General features: G+C 32.8%; 4 protein-coding genes across 4 annotated transcripts; 3 read left to right on the top strand and 1 right to left on the bottom strand.

Moving 5' to 3' along the window:
• Positions 1 to 5,780: 5,780 nt before the first annotated feature.
• Positions 5,781 to 7,229, top strand: TRIADDRAFT_63481 (expressed hypothetical protein; the record flags this gene model as incomplete). Its single annotated transcript, XM_002108583.1, has 6 exons — positions 5,781 to 5,949; positions 6,056 to 6,091; positions 6,326 to 6,472; positions 6,593 to 6,658; positions 6,787 to 6,995; positions 7,098 to 7,229. The coding sequence occupies 6 exons, from the start codon at positions 5,781 to 5,783 to the stop codon at positions 7,227 to 7,229; spliced, it is 759 nt and encodes a 252-aa protein (XP_002108619.1).
• Positions 7,230 to 8,964: 1,735 nt separating this feature from the next.
• Positions 8,965 to 12,825, top strand: TRIADDRAFT_51708 (uncharacterized protein; the record flags this gene model as incomplete). The annotated part of the gene is made up of 15 exons (XM_002108582.1): positions 8,965 to 9,047; positions 9,519 to 9,596; positions 10,052 to 10,139; positions 10,226 to 10,276; positions 10,404 to 10,439; positions 10,599 to 10,657; positions 10,793 to 10,845; positions 10,936 to 11,063; positions 11,229 to 11,330; positions 11,469 to 11,548; positions 11,673 to 11,765; positions 11,953 to 12,214; positions 12,293 to 12,390; positions 12,522 to 12,605; positions 12,717 to 12,825. The coding sequence occupies 15 exons, from the start codon at positions 8,965 to 8,967 to the stop codon at positions 12,823 to 12,825; spliced, it is 1,404 nt and encodes a 467-aa protein (XP_002108618.1).
• A 1,853-nt stretch (positions 12,826 to 14,678) lies between these two features.
• Positions 14,679 to 17,479, top strand: TRIADDRAFT_51707 (uncharacterized protein; the record flags this gene model as incomplete). Its single annotated transcript, XM_002108581.1, has 10 exons — positions 14,679 to 15,037; positions 15,396 to 15,504; positions 15,803 to 15,952; positions 16,179 to 16,284; positions 16,366 to 16,421; positions 16,537 to 16,622; positions 16,743 to 16,863; positions 17,046 to 17,107; positions 17,204 to 17,291; positions 17,384 to 17,479. The coding sequence occupies 10 exons, from the start codon at positions 14,679 to 14,681 to the stop codon at positions 17,477 to 17,479; spliced, it is 1,233 nt and encodes a 410-aa protein (XP_002108617.1).
• A 942-nt stretch (positions 17,480 to 18,421) lies between these two features.
• On the bottom strand, positions 18,422 to 19,252 carry TRIADDRAFT_36930 (expressed hypothetical protein). The gene is made up of 4 exons (XM_002107779.1): positions 19,222 to 19,252; positions 18,982 to 19,076; positions 18,741 to 18,893; positions 18,422 to 18,666 (listed from the first exon to the last, which is right to left on the bottom strand). The coding sequence occupies exons 2-4, from the start codon at positions 19,069 to 19,071 to the stop codon at positions 18,505 to 18,507; spliced, it is 405 nt and encodes a 134-aa protein (XP_002107815.1). The 5' UTR covers positions 19,072 to 19,076; positions 19,222 to 19,252; the 3' UTR covers positions 18,422 to 18,504.
• Between the last annotated feature and the right edge of the window lie 982 nt (positions 19,253 to 20,234).

The following is a 20,234-nucleotide window of genomic DNA, read 5'->3' as shown; positions in this document are numbered from 1 at the left end:
TACCTGTTGAATACCTAAGTAAGCGGACGTAAATAATGCAATAAAGACCATGATTGTTCCTATGTGCGGATAATTTAAATTTTACGATATCAAGCTTTAATTTCACGAAGCCTCATGTACTATATGATAATTGTAGTTTACCAATCGTCATTTCATGTAAGTCTGAATCAATCTGTGCCTTGTCACTAGCCTCTGCTGTCTGGATGATGTCAAGATTATGCAAAGAATGAATAATGTAATATATAGAAGCATGCTTCTAGCAGGAATCAAATTTCGTTGATAGACACCGTAAATACGCCAAGTACAGCACGGAATCCCTAAAAAAAGTGGCCTGTGACTGCATAGAGGGAAGTCCTTATAATCGTGATTACGCGGTGATAATGTATAGTGAACTCTAGAGACCCTAAAAGAAAGAGAGGATGCAGAAAATGCTTATCCCAGTCTTACCTAGGGGCATTGATCCCACCGTATAGGACGCACGACCCAAATTTAATCCACAACATTGTGATATTAGTGTTCTATATTAGGCCATAATAATTCATGAGTTATGACACAAATAGATCTTGACATAAATTATGGGAATCCCATACGTGGCTTACTTAGAATGGGTGAATCCAAGCTCATGATCAGTTTTATTTTAATGCAACATTGATGGCTTGTAAACATAACCAGTTAGTGAGTTGTGAGTTGTGCAATCATCATACATATCCCAGCGTGGAATTGAAATCGTGTCATAGGTTAAATTCATTTCGACAACACTCCAATATTTACCCTTTATGATATTTTGATAATAGATATTCTAAAATCATTACTTCATGAAAGTTTACATGTCTATATATATAGTACTTCACGTTGAAATACAACCTACGTTCTTAACCAAAGATCTAAAGTCTAAAGAAATTCTAAGTAGCAGTTTCTTTTCTTTCAGATTTGTAAGGTTGTGAAATTCCCAGTAGAAATCGTACAGATACTTTTATGGTAAAATGTATACTAACTTCACACTATTATTAAACAACGTAAGCAATATTGATAGCGTATACTGCGGTGTGAGTAATCACTCTCTTTGTCTAATCAAGGTTAAATCACAGCGATACAAGAATCGAACAATCAAGTAAAAATTTCACTTCAGGAACCTGAATTAAATCAGTGTATATTTCTATAAATCATAATAACCTAGTACTATTAAAGGATAATTCAAACTTTCCACTGAAAGGACTACGAAGATGTGGATAGCTATTATAATCTTCATAATATCCATCCAAAGCCAATAATCGTCAACATAGTTGTTCAATTAACTCCAAAATGTAGAGTACTGTATGAAGCTCTTTCGATTAAATTGAATTTTAGAATAGAAATTATCATTCAATCTATTCTAAGGAGCAGTATGACCTTCTAATGAGCCCTTTATTAGTCTTTTTCGTGAAATAAAATTACCCAGCGTATGCATCTTTAGCACTATTCAGTAGTTCGTAATTGTTATTCTTAGAGAGGTAATCAGCACTTAAAATCAACAGCAAAACGGTAACAAATCTTAAAATATTTTAGGCCTACCTTATATTTTATAGTATAATATTTTAATTTCATTCATACGGCATTGCTGCGACCTTGAAATACAATATTTTATCTCATTTTTTTACTGTCAGTATACCGTGTTGAAGCATTGAAATTTATGCTCCCGTAACAATTTATTACACTATAGTACATTATATCATTTACGGCTGATACTGGCACAATCAAGGCAATATTAATATAGCTGTATACAGGTATCAGTCTTATGATCTTGACAATCGGGATTATAATTTCAAAATAAATATAGAACACACCACATATTGTACTGTAGGCTGTAAAAGAACTATATTTATTAGTCATATACTATTATATTATGATCGAAAACGTATTAATTATGAATATAAACAATAAACTCAGAAGTTGCAGTCATACATTAATAGTTTAGATATTGAAACTGTCAATTTGGAAATATAGAATGCCTCACGACCTCGTATTAAGTTAACAAAAGTATCAGCAGTGACAATAAACACTGTGTGCTTCGAGCTGGTTTTAAGTCAACTTTACACATATCGGTACATAAATGAAAGCTCGTCTTATAATAGCCATAACATTGTTGACGTTTTTAATTAGATCTTATTCGTACATTAATGAGTCAAACCTTAGTTCAACTATAGTGATATGAAAGAAAAGTATAAAATATCGTTGACAATTTATGAATTTAATATTTTCCAAGATTTCCCAATGAATGCCAAACAATTCTAAGTCTTCTCATGCAAAAAATTTGATAAAAAATTGGATTGTACGATATTAATCCACGACAGGTCATTTATCTTTCTATAGTACAGTAATGTAATTGAGAATTGCAATCAAGTATTTCAACATAGAAAAGTTAATGTTTCTACCTTTTTATACTATAGAACTTTCAAACTTTCTTTCAGAATTACACGGTAAAAGCATAGGATTTTATGTAACACTGCGAATTAGGTGATCAATCCTCTAATACAAAGTAAATAGAAGTCATAAAACTGAACTATTACCTTATTAATGTACAGTAATTGAAAAGAAAATAAAATGCCTCAGTTTTAATCTTAAAATGTAAAATTCAAATCGTCACATTTTTCATTACTGTATCAGGATGGACGTCAGTAGAATCGCTGATGTGGTATTGTTTAACTTGATCGTATGCCTTAGAATGTTTGATTTAAAACTATAAATTAATTATTACGAATAAATAAATAACCGTGTAATTACATTCATGTTATCGATGGGATAGAATGAGTAAACTAAAAATACAATAATATTTTAATTCTATCGTCATTATAATTTACCTCGACTAACTACTTTATAATGGGGATCACTGACGTATCCGGTAAATAGCATGGTTCCTTATATTTTCTATAATCTTCTGATTATGGCATGAACAGCAGTATTATTATTTAATGCTATCGCTAGCTATTGTTTACTTTCGAATCAATCACAGTTTCTTGTTTTGCTAGCTACCGTTTACCTACAGTAATCACGACATGCCATTCATAAATAATGTTACCAATTTAATAACCGTTTTTAAATTGCTGTACTACGTCTGCTAGTTTATCTCAGCATAAGATATCATAGATGATAACTTACTATATCGATATTTCCATTCATGAGTATATACGTCCATTGGAGAGAATAAGCCAAAATGGAACGAAATCAAATCTCGTTCTATAGTATACAATATCCATTAAGAAGCGCAATGACTCAAAATTCGAAATTAGATATTGATTTAATCTCTATCAACAACAGTTTCCCACTTAGGCATTTCTTCAATAATTGGCATTCTAGTTGGATCAAATTGAAAAAATAACTATTCGGCGAATATATTTAATACTTTGTTACTTTATCAAAAAGAGTTTCGGCCAGACAAAAGAAGGTTATCTCATATTAGACTGATGATTTCATAAATCCATATTCGGCTCTTTGAAATATTATCTATGTCGGGCGCTTCATGTAAAGGAATAAAATGATAAAATTGATAATAAATGATAAATTGCTAGCGACATCATAAATCTTGTTCTGTTTACCTAATAAAACTCTGTGTCCGATACTAACAATTATTGTGTTTGAAGGACGATAATTATCATTTGATCAATTTCAACATTAAATCAGTAAAGTAGTGATCATATACCGTAGGTATACAGTAAAAAACAAATTTGACGATTAGATTTTGCCGTACTATGACGAAGGCAAGCTCGTGCATTCTTGTTCATTATTATAATTATTAATCGATTTTATTATGGTTACTTAAAAATGTCAATGTTGTTGTGAAGATGATGTTTGCCGTCGACAACAAACACAAGTTAGTTCTAATAAAACAATCTTATTAGGCCTGTATTTGTTATCAACATGTTTTGATGGGGTTATATTAAATGTTGTACATTAGTTTTTGTTGTATAATGCAATACGTAAGTTAGGATAGTTATGTGCTCTGTTAATGTCATGCTAATCATGGCAATTCTTATGTCAACATTGAAATAACTAACACTGATACTATATGAAAGGTACGAAAACAAGAAATATGAACACTAGAAATTAAAGCAACGGCGTAATATATCTAAATGAATCAAGGACGTCTTAAACTATTCCTTTAATGCTAATGACGTTGTAGGCGCCATAACCCAAGTGTGCGGCCTAAATCAAGCAATTATCGACCTTTTGAAAAATTAAATTGCATTCATTAGTTATAGAAATTTAGCAATTAGTGGTATTTTTGTCGTAATTCTATTGTTTCAGCATTAAACGATCGCGATATTATTGTGAATTGGTATAGACATCAAAATGTAATACACGCCCAGTATACTATAGAATAAAGCTACAATTTGATCTAATAAAGATATGATTACGGAATAATTTTAAAATGCTGCAGACAGTATCTTAATTTAGCGGCACTCTTTTTCAGTTATGCTATTAGTACAATCAACTGTATATGTCCATCTAACTTGCGTAAATCACCATATATCGAAAAAGGAAGTGATAAACCAAGAATGAAACTGTATACTGTGTATATAGATACACCGGTAGCTAATCAGTAAGTTCCGGTATGGCTGAATTAATTTGCTTCTATTTTTTATAGTAACCTCTGTTAGGGTGCATAGCTCAGGTTAGTCCGCGTCAAACTAGCATGATTGGATGATTAAAGAGTTAGAATTTATTATCTGAAAATAACAAAATTCTACAAATAATAACTACAAATAATAGAATTCGTGGGATTTATCAGATATGCAATTGAATGCGTTGAATAATTTATCCGATATGACAATGCTACTTTAAATGGAATCTGTGGATATGTCAATGGCAATAGATCCACTGATGTTACGGTATGTTTTCAAATAAATTGCTTCGAGTGCATTTTATATAGCCACTTGGATATCTAGTATCTTAACTAATATTGATTTTATTAAATTTCGTAAGCTGAAATCCCATCAATATTTGTTTGAGTCTATTCTCCGGTTAAAAGATGACGGTAATCAGCAGGTACATATTTGTGTAAACGTTTATGAACGGTAATAATATTAGTAAAGCAATTTTTAATATTTTCGAGCAATGCTATAACAAATAACGATAAAGGAGGCTTTAAGAATCCATCTATAAAGATATCATACGCAAGATGAGAGAGGAGCAATAACGGTACCGTAGTATTCGGCGTATAAACGGTAGAGTATAAAGAGGTCAACAAAGGGAGGTCTTTATTACTTAGTAGACTTGTCTGGTAAGAATACTTATCGCTAGCTAGTAATTAATTACATCAAGGCGCCGTCTACTCAGCCTTATCAACGAAATTCGTCATCCCGAAATATTTATAAGAAGGTGATGAAGATAACTCTGCTACAAATCATTAATCAATCTAGTATACTTTAGATTTACAGTACGCTTGGATCTGCATATCAAATATTATTGGACTTAACTTCACTTACATAGGAATAAATTAAGCAATACTATTGGCATTTACGATGAAAAGGACCATCAGTCTCATCTTTCTATTAATATGGTTACCGTGTATATGGTTGGCTCCTCTCCCTAATGGTTGTCAACCTATGAAAATGTCTATGTGCAGAGAAATTTATAATCATACAAAATTTCCAAATAGGGCATATCACGAAAATCAAGATATTGCAAAATCAGAAATCGAACGTTACATACTTCTAGTGGACTACATCAAAGCAATTAATAGATCATGGTATGAAAAGTTACGTTTCTTTCTATGCACTCTTTATTTTCCAATATGTTCCGAGATGGCAAAGCCGGTGCCACCTTGTCAATCAGTCTGTGAGGATGCTCGCAATATAGCAGAGCCCATTATCAAAAGATTTAATAATCAAACTTGGCCAACTGCTTTAGCTTGTAACAAATTTCCAGTACATGATTTTGGTGTCTGTATCAAGCCGAGTTCAATTATTTCTGGTATATATTTTCTTCTGTTATTAAATAGTCTTAATTTTTTATTTGACTTACTTACCACAGTGGAATAGCGTTTTTTTAATAACGTTAATAATTTATATATGTACAGGTACATCAACACCACCCCCTATAAAAAGCCGAGAAGGTACGGTAGCTACTATGAACCCATCTGCATTTTATGTAAATAGTAGAATTGATCATATTAACATTTTAAATCACAGAGTCAATACAAGGCAATAACAACTTGTTTATGCAGCTAAATTAAGTAGAATTACATTGAAATATATCATGTCAATTAAAATTACTAGCCCATAACCTTTCAAGCTTATTTCCTTTTATAGTATTCTAAAAAGTAAATTGTAATCTGCTATTATTCCAGAATGTGAAACCACATGGTCAAGTTGGGGTAACTGTTCACGCGAGTGCAACGCAGGATATGCGAAGAGATACCGATTTATTCACATTGAGGGTTCATGCTCTAAAATTAACGAACTTAATCCTTGTCACCTTAAAGACTGTGGAATTAGTAAGTTTGATTTATAGCAAAAATGAGAGTTAACAGTCATAAGTGAGGACTGAAATCCTATAGATATAAAATGAGTTAATGATTAAAGATCTCATTATTGGTTTTTTTCCGCCTTTGTAGAATATTGCCTAAATAGATTTGATAAACCTAGTTTGTGGCAGTTTCGTAAGAGACGATACACATTTGGTAAGGGTACTGCATCTTCCATTTAAATGGAAGTCAATAATAATTGCTTTAGATATTATAGAAATATTTATGAGTTATAGCTTCATAACAAATTAATTCTATTAAAACGGCTCGATAATTTCATATAGGTATTCGTGCTCGTGTTATTTCAGTGGAACAATTCGATACCTCTGCTAAAGTTCTTGTAAGAATATCAGAGGTTTTATTTGCGAAAGCTCACATAAAGAAAGGATTTACCACATTACATATTAATTCTACGTGTATCGGTGCAAATTTGATAAGCACCAAAGATTATATAATTATGGGTCATATGGACGCAAACTATCCTCCTCACTTGGTATGACATGCAACTAATGCATATCATTATCATTAGTAATTTTGTATTGCAATCTTATTATATTAATTAATGCATAATATAATTAATCTCTCTTATACATAGACTATCAGCTTATCCGATAGTGCATTAGACGAATGGAAATCTAGGTGGCGTACTCATGTTCCAAACTGGGCTAGAAAAGTTTGGAGAAAGCACAAAGAATTGTATATTATAAATGATTACGTATCTACTTAATCCGCCAGGAACACCATAGGCAAAAGCTATACATTCCTTTTACCTCACCAATTGATGTTCACTAGTACAGTATAATTTGCACTTATAAATTTATTAGTGATTTTTATACAATAGCAATATCATGCTAATTTAGCTAAATTTACGGAATGACTCCGATTATGAATAGGAAGCAAATGATTCATGTCTAAAATCAAACTCTCGGTCGCTCTACGTACTTGATTGATTCTATGATATGAAAATTATAAGTGAAATAATTAATTATAGTTATTACGGCTTTTAATCGTATACTAATACAAAGTCCTTAGTGAGATTAAGCCAGCAAATTGGGAGAGCGTCTATACTATTTTTGTTGTGAAGTAAATTTAAAACAACTGAGCGTCTACGTTAATATTATAATCATCGACACACGCAGAATGATCTACGAACTAATCAAGTATAATAATTATTATTCTATTAGATCTTTCTTAAATCTGAAAACATCGTCAAATAGCTAATGTAGGTTTCTCACATATCAACGTCAGATTTAGGGAGGCCGTATTACGTTAAAAGATTCAATCTTTGGTTTAAAATGTGCTAGTAATAAACTCGACAGTTAGTATTTTATTTATGATGTTTTAAATTTGATTTTTTATTACACTATGTATTATTCTAATTTGAGATGATTGAGCCGCATAAAAAATTAGTAAGTAAATTCTACGTTGATTGCTTTGATCTTAAGCGTGGTTACACTATTAGATATTTTTTTAATCGATGAATGAATGATCAATAAATAAGTGTTTACAACTTTATTTTGTCGTTAAAATAAATAGCCGAATATTGAAAATTTATTTCCTGTATATAAAATAGGACAATTACTGAGATAAGGCAGTAAGATATAACACTTAGCCGGCCATTTTGAAGGGATTGTATATACGTAGCGTATAATATATACCTATCAAAATCCTATTGGTTACTGGATGATAGTGGGTAATATACTGTATATGCAGTACGTGGACTACCATACTTACATTATACTGCATGGGATTTACGTTATAGATAGTATAAAGAGCCAGAATATACGAGTAGTTAATCTAAATTGCGTGGAGATTGATTTTCTGTAAGCATTTCTTCATCGCTCACGCGTAATAACTCGCGTTTGTTGTAATATTTTTACTATTCACCATTGCTTTATTACCTAGTACGATATTCTAAAAAATGAATTAATAATAAAATAATATTTTAATTTCTCTCTCGTCACAATGCATTGGAACCATGATTAGTAATGGACTATTAAGGCGCTTCTGCTAGTACTCTAGTTTTGGTATACGTAGTCACGTATAGTATATCTATTTACTGTATACATTACTGTATAAATAGACAGCACAATACGACCATTGCGCAGCCATTGTAGTACACTGTATAGTTTAGAATTAGGTACCCGAATACATTAGTTTGACCAGTGTTAACTATATTGCAGACCGAGTTGCTAACACTAGTACTAATTAAAAATTCACTAGCAACCCAATAACTGTATTAGTGTATAGCTTCATAAGAGTTATATTAACCTTTCTGACGTTTACAGCTTAAATCTTGCGATCATGGATGTTTCGATGTTGGGATTCTCTAGTCAATTATAACCTTGATAGCATATTATGGTCGTGCTTCTATAATTTCACGATTACAGTATTCGCTTACTAGAGTTAACGGAACTTAATTTTAAATAAACAAACTATACAGTAATGCTCAAATCTTCCCTATGGAGTCCTACGACAAACTCAAGTTATTAGGCAACGGTAGTTTTAGCCAGGTCTTTCTAGCGCGCTCCCATATTACTCGAAGGTAAATTGTAAGATAATATAGTCCTGTTAATATTCAACATGGCATTCCATACTATTTTATTCATGATTACTTGTTATAACTGATCGTAAGTTACAAATTTGTACAGTTTAACATTACTGTAAAATAAATGATCCAAGGGTGAGCATATTCTATGGAACTTACCTTACCAGCAAATGGGTTATGAAGTTAGCGAATTCGTAATAATATCTATTATAATGAATCATTTCTTCTATGGAGGCTGTCGTTAAAAAATTAAACTAGTATATGTATAAAAAGTAGTGATGATTCGTAACCTAATTGCAAGCTAAGCATAGATAATACAAGATACGAGTATTTCTATTAAGGCAGAATTATTAAATTGTCCTAATGTCGTATAGCTTAGTATAGGAAAAAATCTCTCTGCTATTTCGTACTGTGTGTTTGCAAATTATTAAAATGAATTACCCCTTCCTCTCGATCTGTTATTAAAAGATTGGTTGCTATTAAAGAAGTACGATTGGATCAGAAGAGCAAGTATAGAACTGCAGAAACTATTAAAAGCGAAGCTAAGTAAGGCTTTCAAACGTAAACGGAAGGAATTTACAATATGCATCACGATAAAGTCAGATAGTTACCGCAGAACTAGGATTTTTGTAATATTGTCAAGCTTTCAAATATGATAGTCCATGAACTACTAAAAGAAAACCTAGTAGTCCATGGATAGTTATATTCTAATGTTGTATTAGGAAATTTCAAAGCTTTCCGTTTCTTAAAGAAGTATGCACTCATCAAATTTACTTGCAATTCATTAGCAAAAATTAAACTATGAATCCTCCGCTTTTCAACTATAAATGTTGCTATAATTTCTGACTTTGATGTATATTCATTTATAAACATATCGTTAAATATAATCAGAATATTGCTGTTTTCACTCAGTGTCAGATTTTTACGTTTCCTGTACTATCTACTACAGTTTAGAATCATGCTATAGCCCTATATAATTACATAATTTTGATCTATTGAAGGATACTGTCGAAAATGAAGCACCCACACGTAGTGACTTTTCAAGATTCGTTTTTCGGCGAAGGTGGTCAATTTTTATATATTGTACAGGTGAAGATATACACCGAATACGTTTGCAATTAAGTTATATGTAAAAGAAATAATAAATTACTCAATTAGCTAAATTTTTTCCATAGGATTATTACGAAGGTGGATCTTTATTTGATAAAGTCTGCGAAGCAAAAGAAGTACGTAGTAATTTCAAGTATAGAGCATACTGAACTAATTTCCTTGTTAGTGCGCTAAAATATACAAATATAACTCATGATAATACACTACTAAAATCATAAGTTAATGCTTATTGATATATGATAGAATGAAACCTATTTTGGAGAGTCACAGATTATGAAGGTAATGCAATATCAGGATTATGTTTACTTATTTATTATACAGAAATTTGAGCTCTATTCTCAGATCATGTGGCGTATAATACTCTACGCGTTAGATTTAAGTGGCATTAGAGTAGAAACTACATAATAGTATATAATGCTAACATTATTATTTTTATAGTGGTTTGTGCAACTGTTAATGGCAATTCAGTACCTACACACTATGAAAATATTGCATAGGTAGGTAGTAATAATGTGATGTGATTTATTAATTATTATAAGAAAAAAGTAAGTTAATTCGTTGCTCTTATTAATATAACGGCTGTACTAACGAAAGCGCTGATCATACTTAATCGTTTGTTAAATATTGGATAGAGATATCAAGAGTCCTAATGTGTTTTTAACCAAGAAACAATTAGTCAAATTAGGTAATAAAATATATTACATTGCTTTTTGTACTTGCCTGATTTCATTCAACTAGCTATGTAATAGACAGATTTGACATCTTATTGATGCAGGTGACTTTGGTGTATCCCGTATTATGGATAATACCTTTGATATGGCTCAATCTAAAGTCGGAACTCCTTGTTACTTAAGTCCAGAATTATGCCAAGACTTGCCATATAGTTCAAAAAGCGATATTTGGGTATTCTTTTTAAAATTAAAATACCACAGTCTTTCTTACTGCAGAATTTCATATCAACTCTACCCTAACACTCACAGTGTTGTTTTTAAATTAATTGCATATAGAAAGTAAATACACATGCATATGTAAATTGTTAAGATATATCTATTATTGCTATTGCATTAGTCCATGGGATGCCTGCTTTATGAACTGTGTGCCCTAAAACCAGCCTTTGATGCAACAAATTTAGTTACTCTATTTTATAAAATTGTCAAAACTGAATACAAGGTAAGAATAACTCCATACGTGTCCACTATATAATGTTACAACGATAAAGTCAGTTTAATAATGATATATTATACTAAAGTTGGTTTTGCTATATCTAAATTAAATTATTCATCACCTAACGTTATCCACTCCTTTTAGCCATTACCGCCACAATTCTCTAGCGATATAAATGAACTTATACGAATGGCACTAACGAAAAATGCTGACGAAAGGCCCAGGTAATTTCAAACTTTTGTTGATATATATATATACGTATATATCACGAAAGATATACCCTCAAAAATTCTAATTTAAAGTCTCATTACAGCCTGCATCTCACTATTCTCTCTGATATTGATGTAGTGCTGGCGCTTTATTAAGTACGGTATACGTCAAAGATAATCTTCAATTATTCATTTCGGAACAAGAAGCAGTTGCAAATCGGGCTGATACCAGGTATTATATCCATTGGATGTATAAGATTCGATTTTCTATAATTCTACCGGATATACGGTTACGCGTATGTCAACATTATAATAATTACGCAACTTCTTAATCATCATTAAAGTTACGTTACTTTAATCATCTCTATTTAATACGTAAAACATTAACTTTTAATCAAAAAATTTCTGCTATACGCTAGGCAAGAAAACTCTTCCGGTGGTAGCATTAAAATGGCCAAGAATAGCAGTTTACTATCACGATCGAGCAATGATGAATTGAAAGACCAGTCATTGAAATCAGAGAATGATTATTCCGATGACTTCGAATCTAGTGACAGTGGAGATACTCATAGTTGTGGGAAGGACTTTGAAAACAGAACTGCTGCTAACGACAACTCAACACATTCGTCATGCGGAGATTACTCTGATGATTTTGAGGATTATGAATCGGACGATGATCAGGTAAGCTGTCATAGTAATTATAGATTTTTATTATCCATGTTGAAACTTCTAAAATATATATTTTTGCATCGTCATTAGGTCATTTTAACCTCGGCAAAAGCTGCTAAAAATAAGGATCAAATTGAGGATTTGGTACAGGATAATGAAGGAAGTGAATGCAAGGCGCGAATAACAGAGTAATGACTATAACGTTAAATTGAAGTGTTTACTTTAATATTATTCTTTGTGCTTTCGCATAAGTATTTTGCAACACAAAATGAACACGGCAGGTGGATGAATTATTTGAAATTTTGTATCATTCATTTAGGCACTGTATCAATGAACTTGGAAGCGACCTGTATCGAAGAGTTCTTGAAGAGTGTAGTAAATCGTCGTCTGATCAAAACTTGAAGTAAGCTACTCTATTTTTTGGTATATTGTACTGATAACACCTCATAAATTGGACAGTCTTACTCTGCGTGTCAATTTGATATTTAACAGATGCATTTATTTTTATTTGCAGTGCTACATTCACAGTTTTGGCAGACGGTAATAATCAAGTAAGGGATACATTTTATCTCGTTAAAGAGTTGTTGATACACGATGAATCTAAAATGTCCAAGTCATCGTGATCCGATACGTTATTAATAAAACTAGGATAAAGATATTTTGTACAGCAACAGATGTATATTTTAAGATATAGCAAAAAGCTTCAGCAGTTTCGAATATTTCACATTACTAAATTATTAACGATGATATACTATGAAAGAACCTGATTTGTATAAAGCCTATTTAAGATCTATAGTACATTGGGTTGTATTGTAAGATAGCAATAATTGTTGGCTATCCGAAGCTTGAAAGAGCAAAGTATAGCCTATACAGTATATTAATTCATCTGTAAATAGTGGATTAACTTATCAATGAAAAATACTAAATGAGCTTGAACGTATTCTATTGATATTATATACGAGATTGAATATCTGGAACATATAAATTAACAGAGAATAAAAGCAAGCTTCGTATACGCATATACAAGTTATTTCGTGCGTGCGATATGTTGTAATATTCAGTAAATATTAACTGATTATACTGCCATGTCATTTCTTGCGTTCAAATAACGACATAATAACGCTCCGGTCAGCATTGTTGAGAAACTGTAATAGCTTTAGGTGATTCTCTCCATCTTGTAGTAGCTTTCTTACATTATCGGGGTTGGACTCTTGCTTATAAACCTCAAACATTTCCCTTAAGTTGTATCTTAGTTTATTTCGCATTTCGGTAACAGGAAAGTTGTTTATTTGCCGCAAAAGTTGCGTATATAAACGAAGGGGTGCCTTACTAGTCATCTGAGCGCTAATACATGAAGTAGCTTTGCTCTATTTCAGTAGATATATATGTTACTATACGGTGTTAAAGATTAATTGAAAAGGTATTGGGTTAGTCTTAACCTTAAGATACTGAAATATACGTACGAGGTCAATATTTTGTAGAGATCCAATATTGATCGGTTAGTAGTATAGCCAATTCCTCTCTGACTAAGATGATACGCGTTCGTGAAGGTGGTCTTTCCTTCACCACGAGTATTATTACACGTATAGTTTGATTCCAACGCTGAAACCTATTATAGTCGCAGATTTAAATTTGGCATCCTAATCTTGATCCAATAAAGCAAAATTGCAAAGAGGTATCTCTCAGTATTGCAGTAATCCAGAAAGATGGTGTTTCTTGCAGCTTGGATGTTATTGTACGTATGGAATGATTCCAATATTGAAGCTAATTCTAATCGGAGATTTGAATTTGACGTTGCAATTTCGATAGACTAAGAAGAGGCAGAGAAAAGATAACTACGCTGTACAGTATTACTATATTCGGAAAAGGTATCTATAATACAGTGATGAGATCCTTTAATCATAGCTATAAATCCTGAGCTTAGAATAACTTGAGTGGAGCTCTATGGCGGCAGACATTCGCCATATTATGTCAGAGAGCACAGTTCTAGCTCATTCTACAAGCAAATATCCTACCGTTGCAAACATGAAACGATTATCGCTGTCACTAGATTAGTTTTCTTTAGTAGTCGAGATTTACGATGGATAATTAAGAGATTAGCCAATTTTATAATTGCAATTAGTATAGCTTGGACATCGTTATTGATGCCAGCTCTTGTTGAAGATGTCTGGTCTCCACTCGTCGTTGCTATACTGCCTATAGTATACAGTCCAGTACAGTGCTATGCTATACAGTGTATAGTATGGTGGCAGTAGCATGATTGTGCGTACGGTCATCGACTCTTTCCAGGCTGCTGTCTGTATAGTAATCAGCTAAGACAGAAGTCCCTCTACTTATAGTAGTGCATATTCCAATTGGAGTGAGCAGAACATTTCATAAATTCAATTTCAAGACCCATGGAAATGGATTGAAATAAGAAACTCATCGGTTTAGTCATCCTAATTGCGGTACTATTATGAAATAGCTTACAGACAAAATGACGAATAGAAATAGAAAGGCAGTCGTGAATCAAAAGGATAAAAGTAATCATGCTTTGAGGTACAGAGGGAGCAGCACAACACCACAAGATGATGAAGATGATTCGGATGGAGAGAAAAGAATATGGGGCCTAAGCGTGCGTTTGATCATTCTATCAGCTTGCTTCGTTAGTGGTTTTGGTTTTATTATGCTCTACTTTAATGCTGCTAGTGAAATGAAAAATGTAACCGAAACCAATTACGCAGAACTTGTTAATAGCGAATTCAATCTACAAAATTATTCCTTTGCAACTGATCGAGTAAACATTAGGGATAATGCAAGCTTGCAGGAATTTACCAAGTACTTCGATTGTCAATTGTAAGCGAAACTTTGCAGTTCAGCTATGGCTACAAGTAAAGGAGATGATTTTGCTAAAATAATATTTTTATAATAATCTAGATGCAAAGTCCTTCATTTTAGGCCGATAATACTACTATACTTGAAGTGCACTATTTCACTTGTATTCATACGTAGAGTTCCCAAAATGCAGTACAGTACTCCAGTAGATGAACATGGCTACAAGTCGTAGAATATATTGCTAAACTAAAGTCTTGCTGCACGATATTACGATGTTTGCATATTAGCAACAGTGATAAACAAAGTCCTTATTAACATTGTATTGCAATAGGCTAAAGCTATTTCTATTTAAACTATTGATCATCTATGCATTCTTTAGACCAGTATTAATACGTGGTGTAGTTAATGAGTGGCCATCCATGAAATGGAATCGCGACTTTTTTAAAAGCCATTATGGCAATCAAAAAGTACCAGTTGTCAGTGTGGAGGTTAGTTTCATCAAATTATTCTACCCCTTTTACTTCAAGCGTGTTTTGTGCAACATTACTGAAGAGATTCGATATGTCTACTTGTGTATGTAGTAGTAGTATATACTGTACCTTGAGCATTTATAGTGCATTTATTTTAGATGTACGTACAGTATATTGGTACTAACACGCGTTTGGTAACAGCCTGGACAATTTCTGTAGTATTGCTGATCAACTAATTTTCAGTATTTACCGGTAGCTTGATGTATCCAATTTGTAAATTAGCTTAATTTGCATTATTAATCTTCGTTGGAACTAGGGTGCTATGATTAATGCTGAGGTCAAAACTATGACAATAGAAGAGTTTAGTCAGGTTGTACCAGATGGAAAGCCATCGAGATGGCATTATGTACAAGATGAATTATTTATCAACCGTCATGACAAGCTAAAAGCTGATATTGGAGAAGCTGTAAGTATAGCAATATTAATTTTCATCGTGTAAATACCTATAGTCTTTATATATATATATATACTGTATAACGTACATTACAGTAAATTATCAAAATTTAGTTAACCTCAAATTTTGTATTTCTAGTTCTTTAATGCTCATTTACGTAGAACATTGTATATCGATCTTGTATTTAGGATGATGACTAACGATACCATTCATAATTTTGCATATTTTATAATTTTAGATTTATTTCAAGGAAAATTTTTTTAAATTATTCCCAGAAGAGATACGTCCTTGGGATGCTATGCTGTTATGGGGTAGCGCACATTCTAGATCGCACTTGCATATTGGTGAGACGAACGATAATTATAATATATGAAATTTTATTATAATACGAGTATCACAAGAGATTGCATCTTTCCAATAAACAGATCCATATAATTGGACTGGTACAAATGCTGTATTACACGGTCGAAAACGTTGGAAGGTACAGTATTGCTATCATCAGAGTGACGTTATACATGAACAGTAGATTAAATACTTGTTGATAATTTTATTCTGAATTATAATTGTCGGAAATGTACTTAATCTTTTTTTGATAGCTTTTTCCCCCTGGACAAGACAACAAATTTTATATTACTCCCAATCAAATGTGTGGTTTTCCTTTGAATTGTTATAAATATAACAGGTAAATAAATTGAATTAACCGAGGCTGTGTAGTTTAGCGATTGAACACATATTAACTTCATGCTAAACTCGCCAAACCTACAAATCGTAAAATAATACATTGCATTTATTTTATATACAGTCCAATTGATAGCTTCAATATTGATGATGAAAAATATCCTCTATTTCGCAATGTTAATTACATTGAAATCGAGCAAAATGCAGGAGAATTACTGATTATACCACCTGGATGGTTCCATCAGGTACCAGCTTTAATCATCAGACCTTGCTCTGATAAAGAGTGCTTTAACTACAGCAGATACATGATAAACTGTGGAGTAAAGCTAATTTGATAAAGTTCTACTGAACAATATCTGTTATTGTGGGTAAGAACTATCTCATGGTCTGCCATTTTTTTTCCTTGAATGACAAAATTTACTATTAGGTTTATAATCCAGTTGAAACTATTGCAATCAGTAGTCAGATAATGAACAGCAAAAACTATAAGTAAGCATCTTTAACTCATTTAATTTCGTTGAGATTTGAATGATACTCTGTTCGCGGAATGTAATTGTGTGTAAACATTCTGGAAATTACTTATAGCATTATCTTGAAGGAAATTATTGCTGCTAATAAACTCATTTCCGATGCTTTCCCTGATGATATCGAATCATACTCTCCTAAAGAGAAGGTAAATTGATCTTTTATTGTAAAATCCGTTATTGAATAAATGTTTTAATTACGGAGATAGTAATAAACTGACAAATTTGGCATTCATTCTAGGTGCTCTTTATACTGGCCTTGCTACCAGACGAAGTCATTCAACGTGGTCGTATGATTACTGACCAAATTATTCAACAGTTTTACGGCAATCAGTGATGTTGCCATGCTATTTTAAAATTTTCAAGGACTAGTTCCTGCTTTGGACGCTTAAAATAACGTCATCAGAATAATAATTTTGCATCCTTATTTCTGCACTATGTAAATACCCGCTAAGTTAAAATTATTTATCTGCAATATTAGAGTCTGTGGAGTTGGACTCTCGTATAGCGAATAATTACAGTTGATGCTTGTCTGTATTTCCTCACGGTTACGTGAATGCTTAGAAATATGACAATTTACGCTATAAATTGGCTTGCAAAATTTAGTGTGCACTACTAATTTATTGACACTATAATAAGGAAAGTGCACTAAATATCATGCCGACTACATAGTACATGCGTACGTAGCTGCTCCATTTAATATTGTACTACGTGCTGATGTCATGCACTTTTGTCACAGGCATCAACTGCATTTGTCGCTGATGATCATCAGTAAGAGCTAATAAACTGCATTAAGTAATCGTGTAATGTCTTCCTATTAATTACTATTATATAAAGAAAGAAAAACTAATACTACCACATACCGCAGCGCTTTTTCACCTTTGATATATGACGGGATTCGCAGCTGTCACTTACTTTTAATCACTGACATGACATTGCTTGTCAATTATTTGGGAAAGGTATGATCATGTACACAATTAGGTCCTGCTAACGAAAAGAACAAATCTACAGATTTTGAGCAATAACTGCTAAAGATCCTAAAGGATCTGCAGTTAAGCTATGCGTATATAACCAAGTTGCAGTTTGAAGTCGTAGAATCTATACTATAGGGTAGAAAGTAGACTGGATTGCAAACTCTTGCATTCTATAGCTACCAGTTAAATATAGAGTACCGTAGGTATTTCAGTGGACAACATCTCTAGTTTATCTTTTAGTTGCAAATAACTTGTAAATAAACCTCGGTAGCCAAAACAAAGTTAACAACACCGGAGATGTAGATATTCACAAAAATGGCTTTTTAATATTTTGCAGTTCATCCATAAAATACAATTACAGTGGAAAGAAACGAAGCTTGCATCCTTTTTATGCTTCAGCCTCTTGACTCTGTAACCTTGCTTCGCGATTAGTTATCTTGATAGATAACTCGTCTGCTCGTTGGACAATCTTCTGACGTTTACGACTTGAAATGTTATGAGCGATTTCAGCTGCGTAACTTCGATTCGCCATTAGCAATACTTCTAATTCCTGCAATTGATCAAAATATCTGTATTACATCTATTCTTTACCCTAAAAAATTGTCCGTAGGGCATGATGTTTACCTCGACGTTGTGTATGACAAATTTTTTAAATCCGTCTGGCATTTGGTGTCTAGTTTTGGCGTTACTACCATAGCCAATGCTAGGCATCAAGTATTGACCTTTAAAGCGTCGCCTGACACGATTATCGATACCTTTCGGCTTTCTCCAGCTCGGCTAAAAGAATGAATATGTTAGTATTTCGCGTTAGAAAGAGTTAATAATTTTCTACAGATAGAATTAGTGATATCTCAGCATCATTTACTTTGACTTTAACATATCGATCAGATTGATGACGAATGAATCTTTTCGTCCTTTTCTTAACAATTTTTCGCTTATTTACTGGAGTGACCATTTTGTCTTTATTTTAAGTAAAAAATTGAAAAAAACATTGTCAACAAGTGTAAAATGGTTGTATCTATGATCTTTTATTGCTAAAATCTACCGATGGAGATTAGAAATCATGTAATATCGATGGATAGTTCAACATGTCGAAAGAACCTACCTGCAGACTTATGGCGATGGTGAAGAAGAAAGCGAGGAATGATGCGCTTGCGTATTATTGATACTCAGTATAGTACTGTACTGTACTGTTTGCATTGCTCTCGGTCTCGGTCCGGTCCGATATAGTCCTAACTCTGACATTCAGCCTCAGACTGACAGACGGTACTGTACTGGACTGTATGGCTGTACAATCAATTTGACAGTACTGTACACTGTAATGTGCTACTGAAGTAGTGTTCTATCAAGTGCCAATTTTCCATACTACAGTATAATAAGACTATGAAGAAAAAATGCCAGTATCAATTATTTACAGTTGCAATATTGTACTACTGTATACAGTAGCTGTATCATTCTTGACTGTCCAGTGTCCAATTGTCCACTTCCGAGCTGTCTGCCAGTCATCTCTGTCTGTAGTTATATATTCTGTTTCTCCATGGCCAAACTCTCGAAAAGAGATCTTTGATTAAATAAAGGACACTATTAACTACAGCCCTTTCCGTATTCTCAGGCAATTATTTTCTCCTTCAGTTAAGTACACTTACTACAGCCTTCTTGTTTGATTACTACGGAAGAATGAATCATAACATTAGTATATGACACTAGTTTAGCACATCACTGACATCTTTTCCATATCCACCTGTATACAGTATAGTAGAAAAAGATCGATCTACCTGATCTCGAACTAGTTATCCTCCACATTTTCTATGCAGTTCGAGATTTACACAAGTACTGCATGTGTACACTGGTGTAGGAGGTTCTATTAATCATGTGCTAAATCATGTATCTCCATGCTTTACTCCATTAATAGCTGTTTGGAATGAGCACAGTCTTGGTAGACTGTGCTCATAACAGTATGCGGTACAATATTGAACCCTAGCGGTGTCTTGACCTGTTTATAGTACGCTTCTGAACTGTGCAAAAATGTGTCACCCTTAACCGCTTATATCTATTTCGAGCCAGCGTGCAATATAGCCTACACTATCGTCAGGTGTGCTACAACTCATACTGTACCTG

Source organism: Trichoplax adhaerens, genomic scaffold (genome assembly GCF_000150275.1).
Source record: "Trichoplax adhaerens TRIADscaffold_1 genomic scaffold, whole genome shotgun sequence".
NCBI lineage: Eukaryota > Metazoa > Placozoa > Uniplacotomia > Trichoplacea > Trichoplacidae > Trichoplax > Trichoplax adhaerens.
The sequence above is the reverse complement of the archived record's forward strand: the minus strand, read 5'-3'. Positions and strand labels throughout refer to the sequence as shown.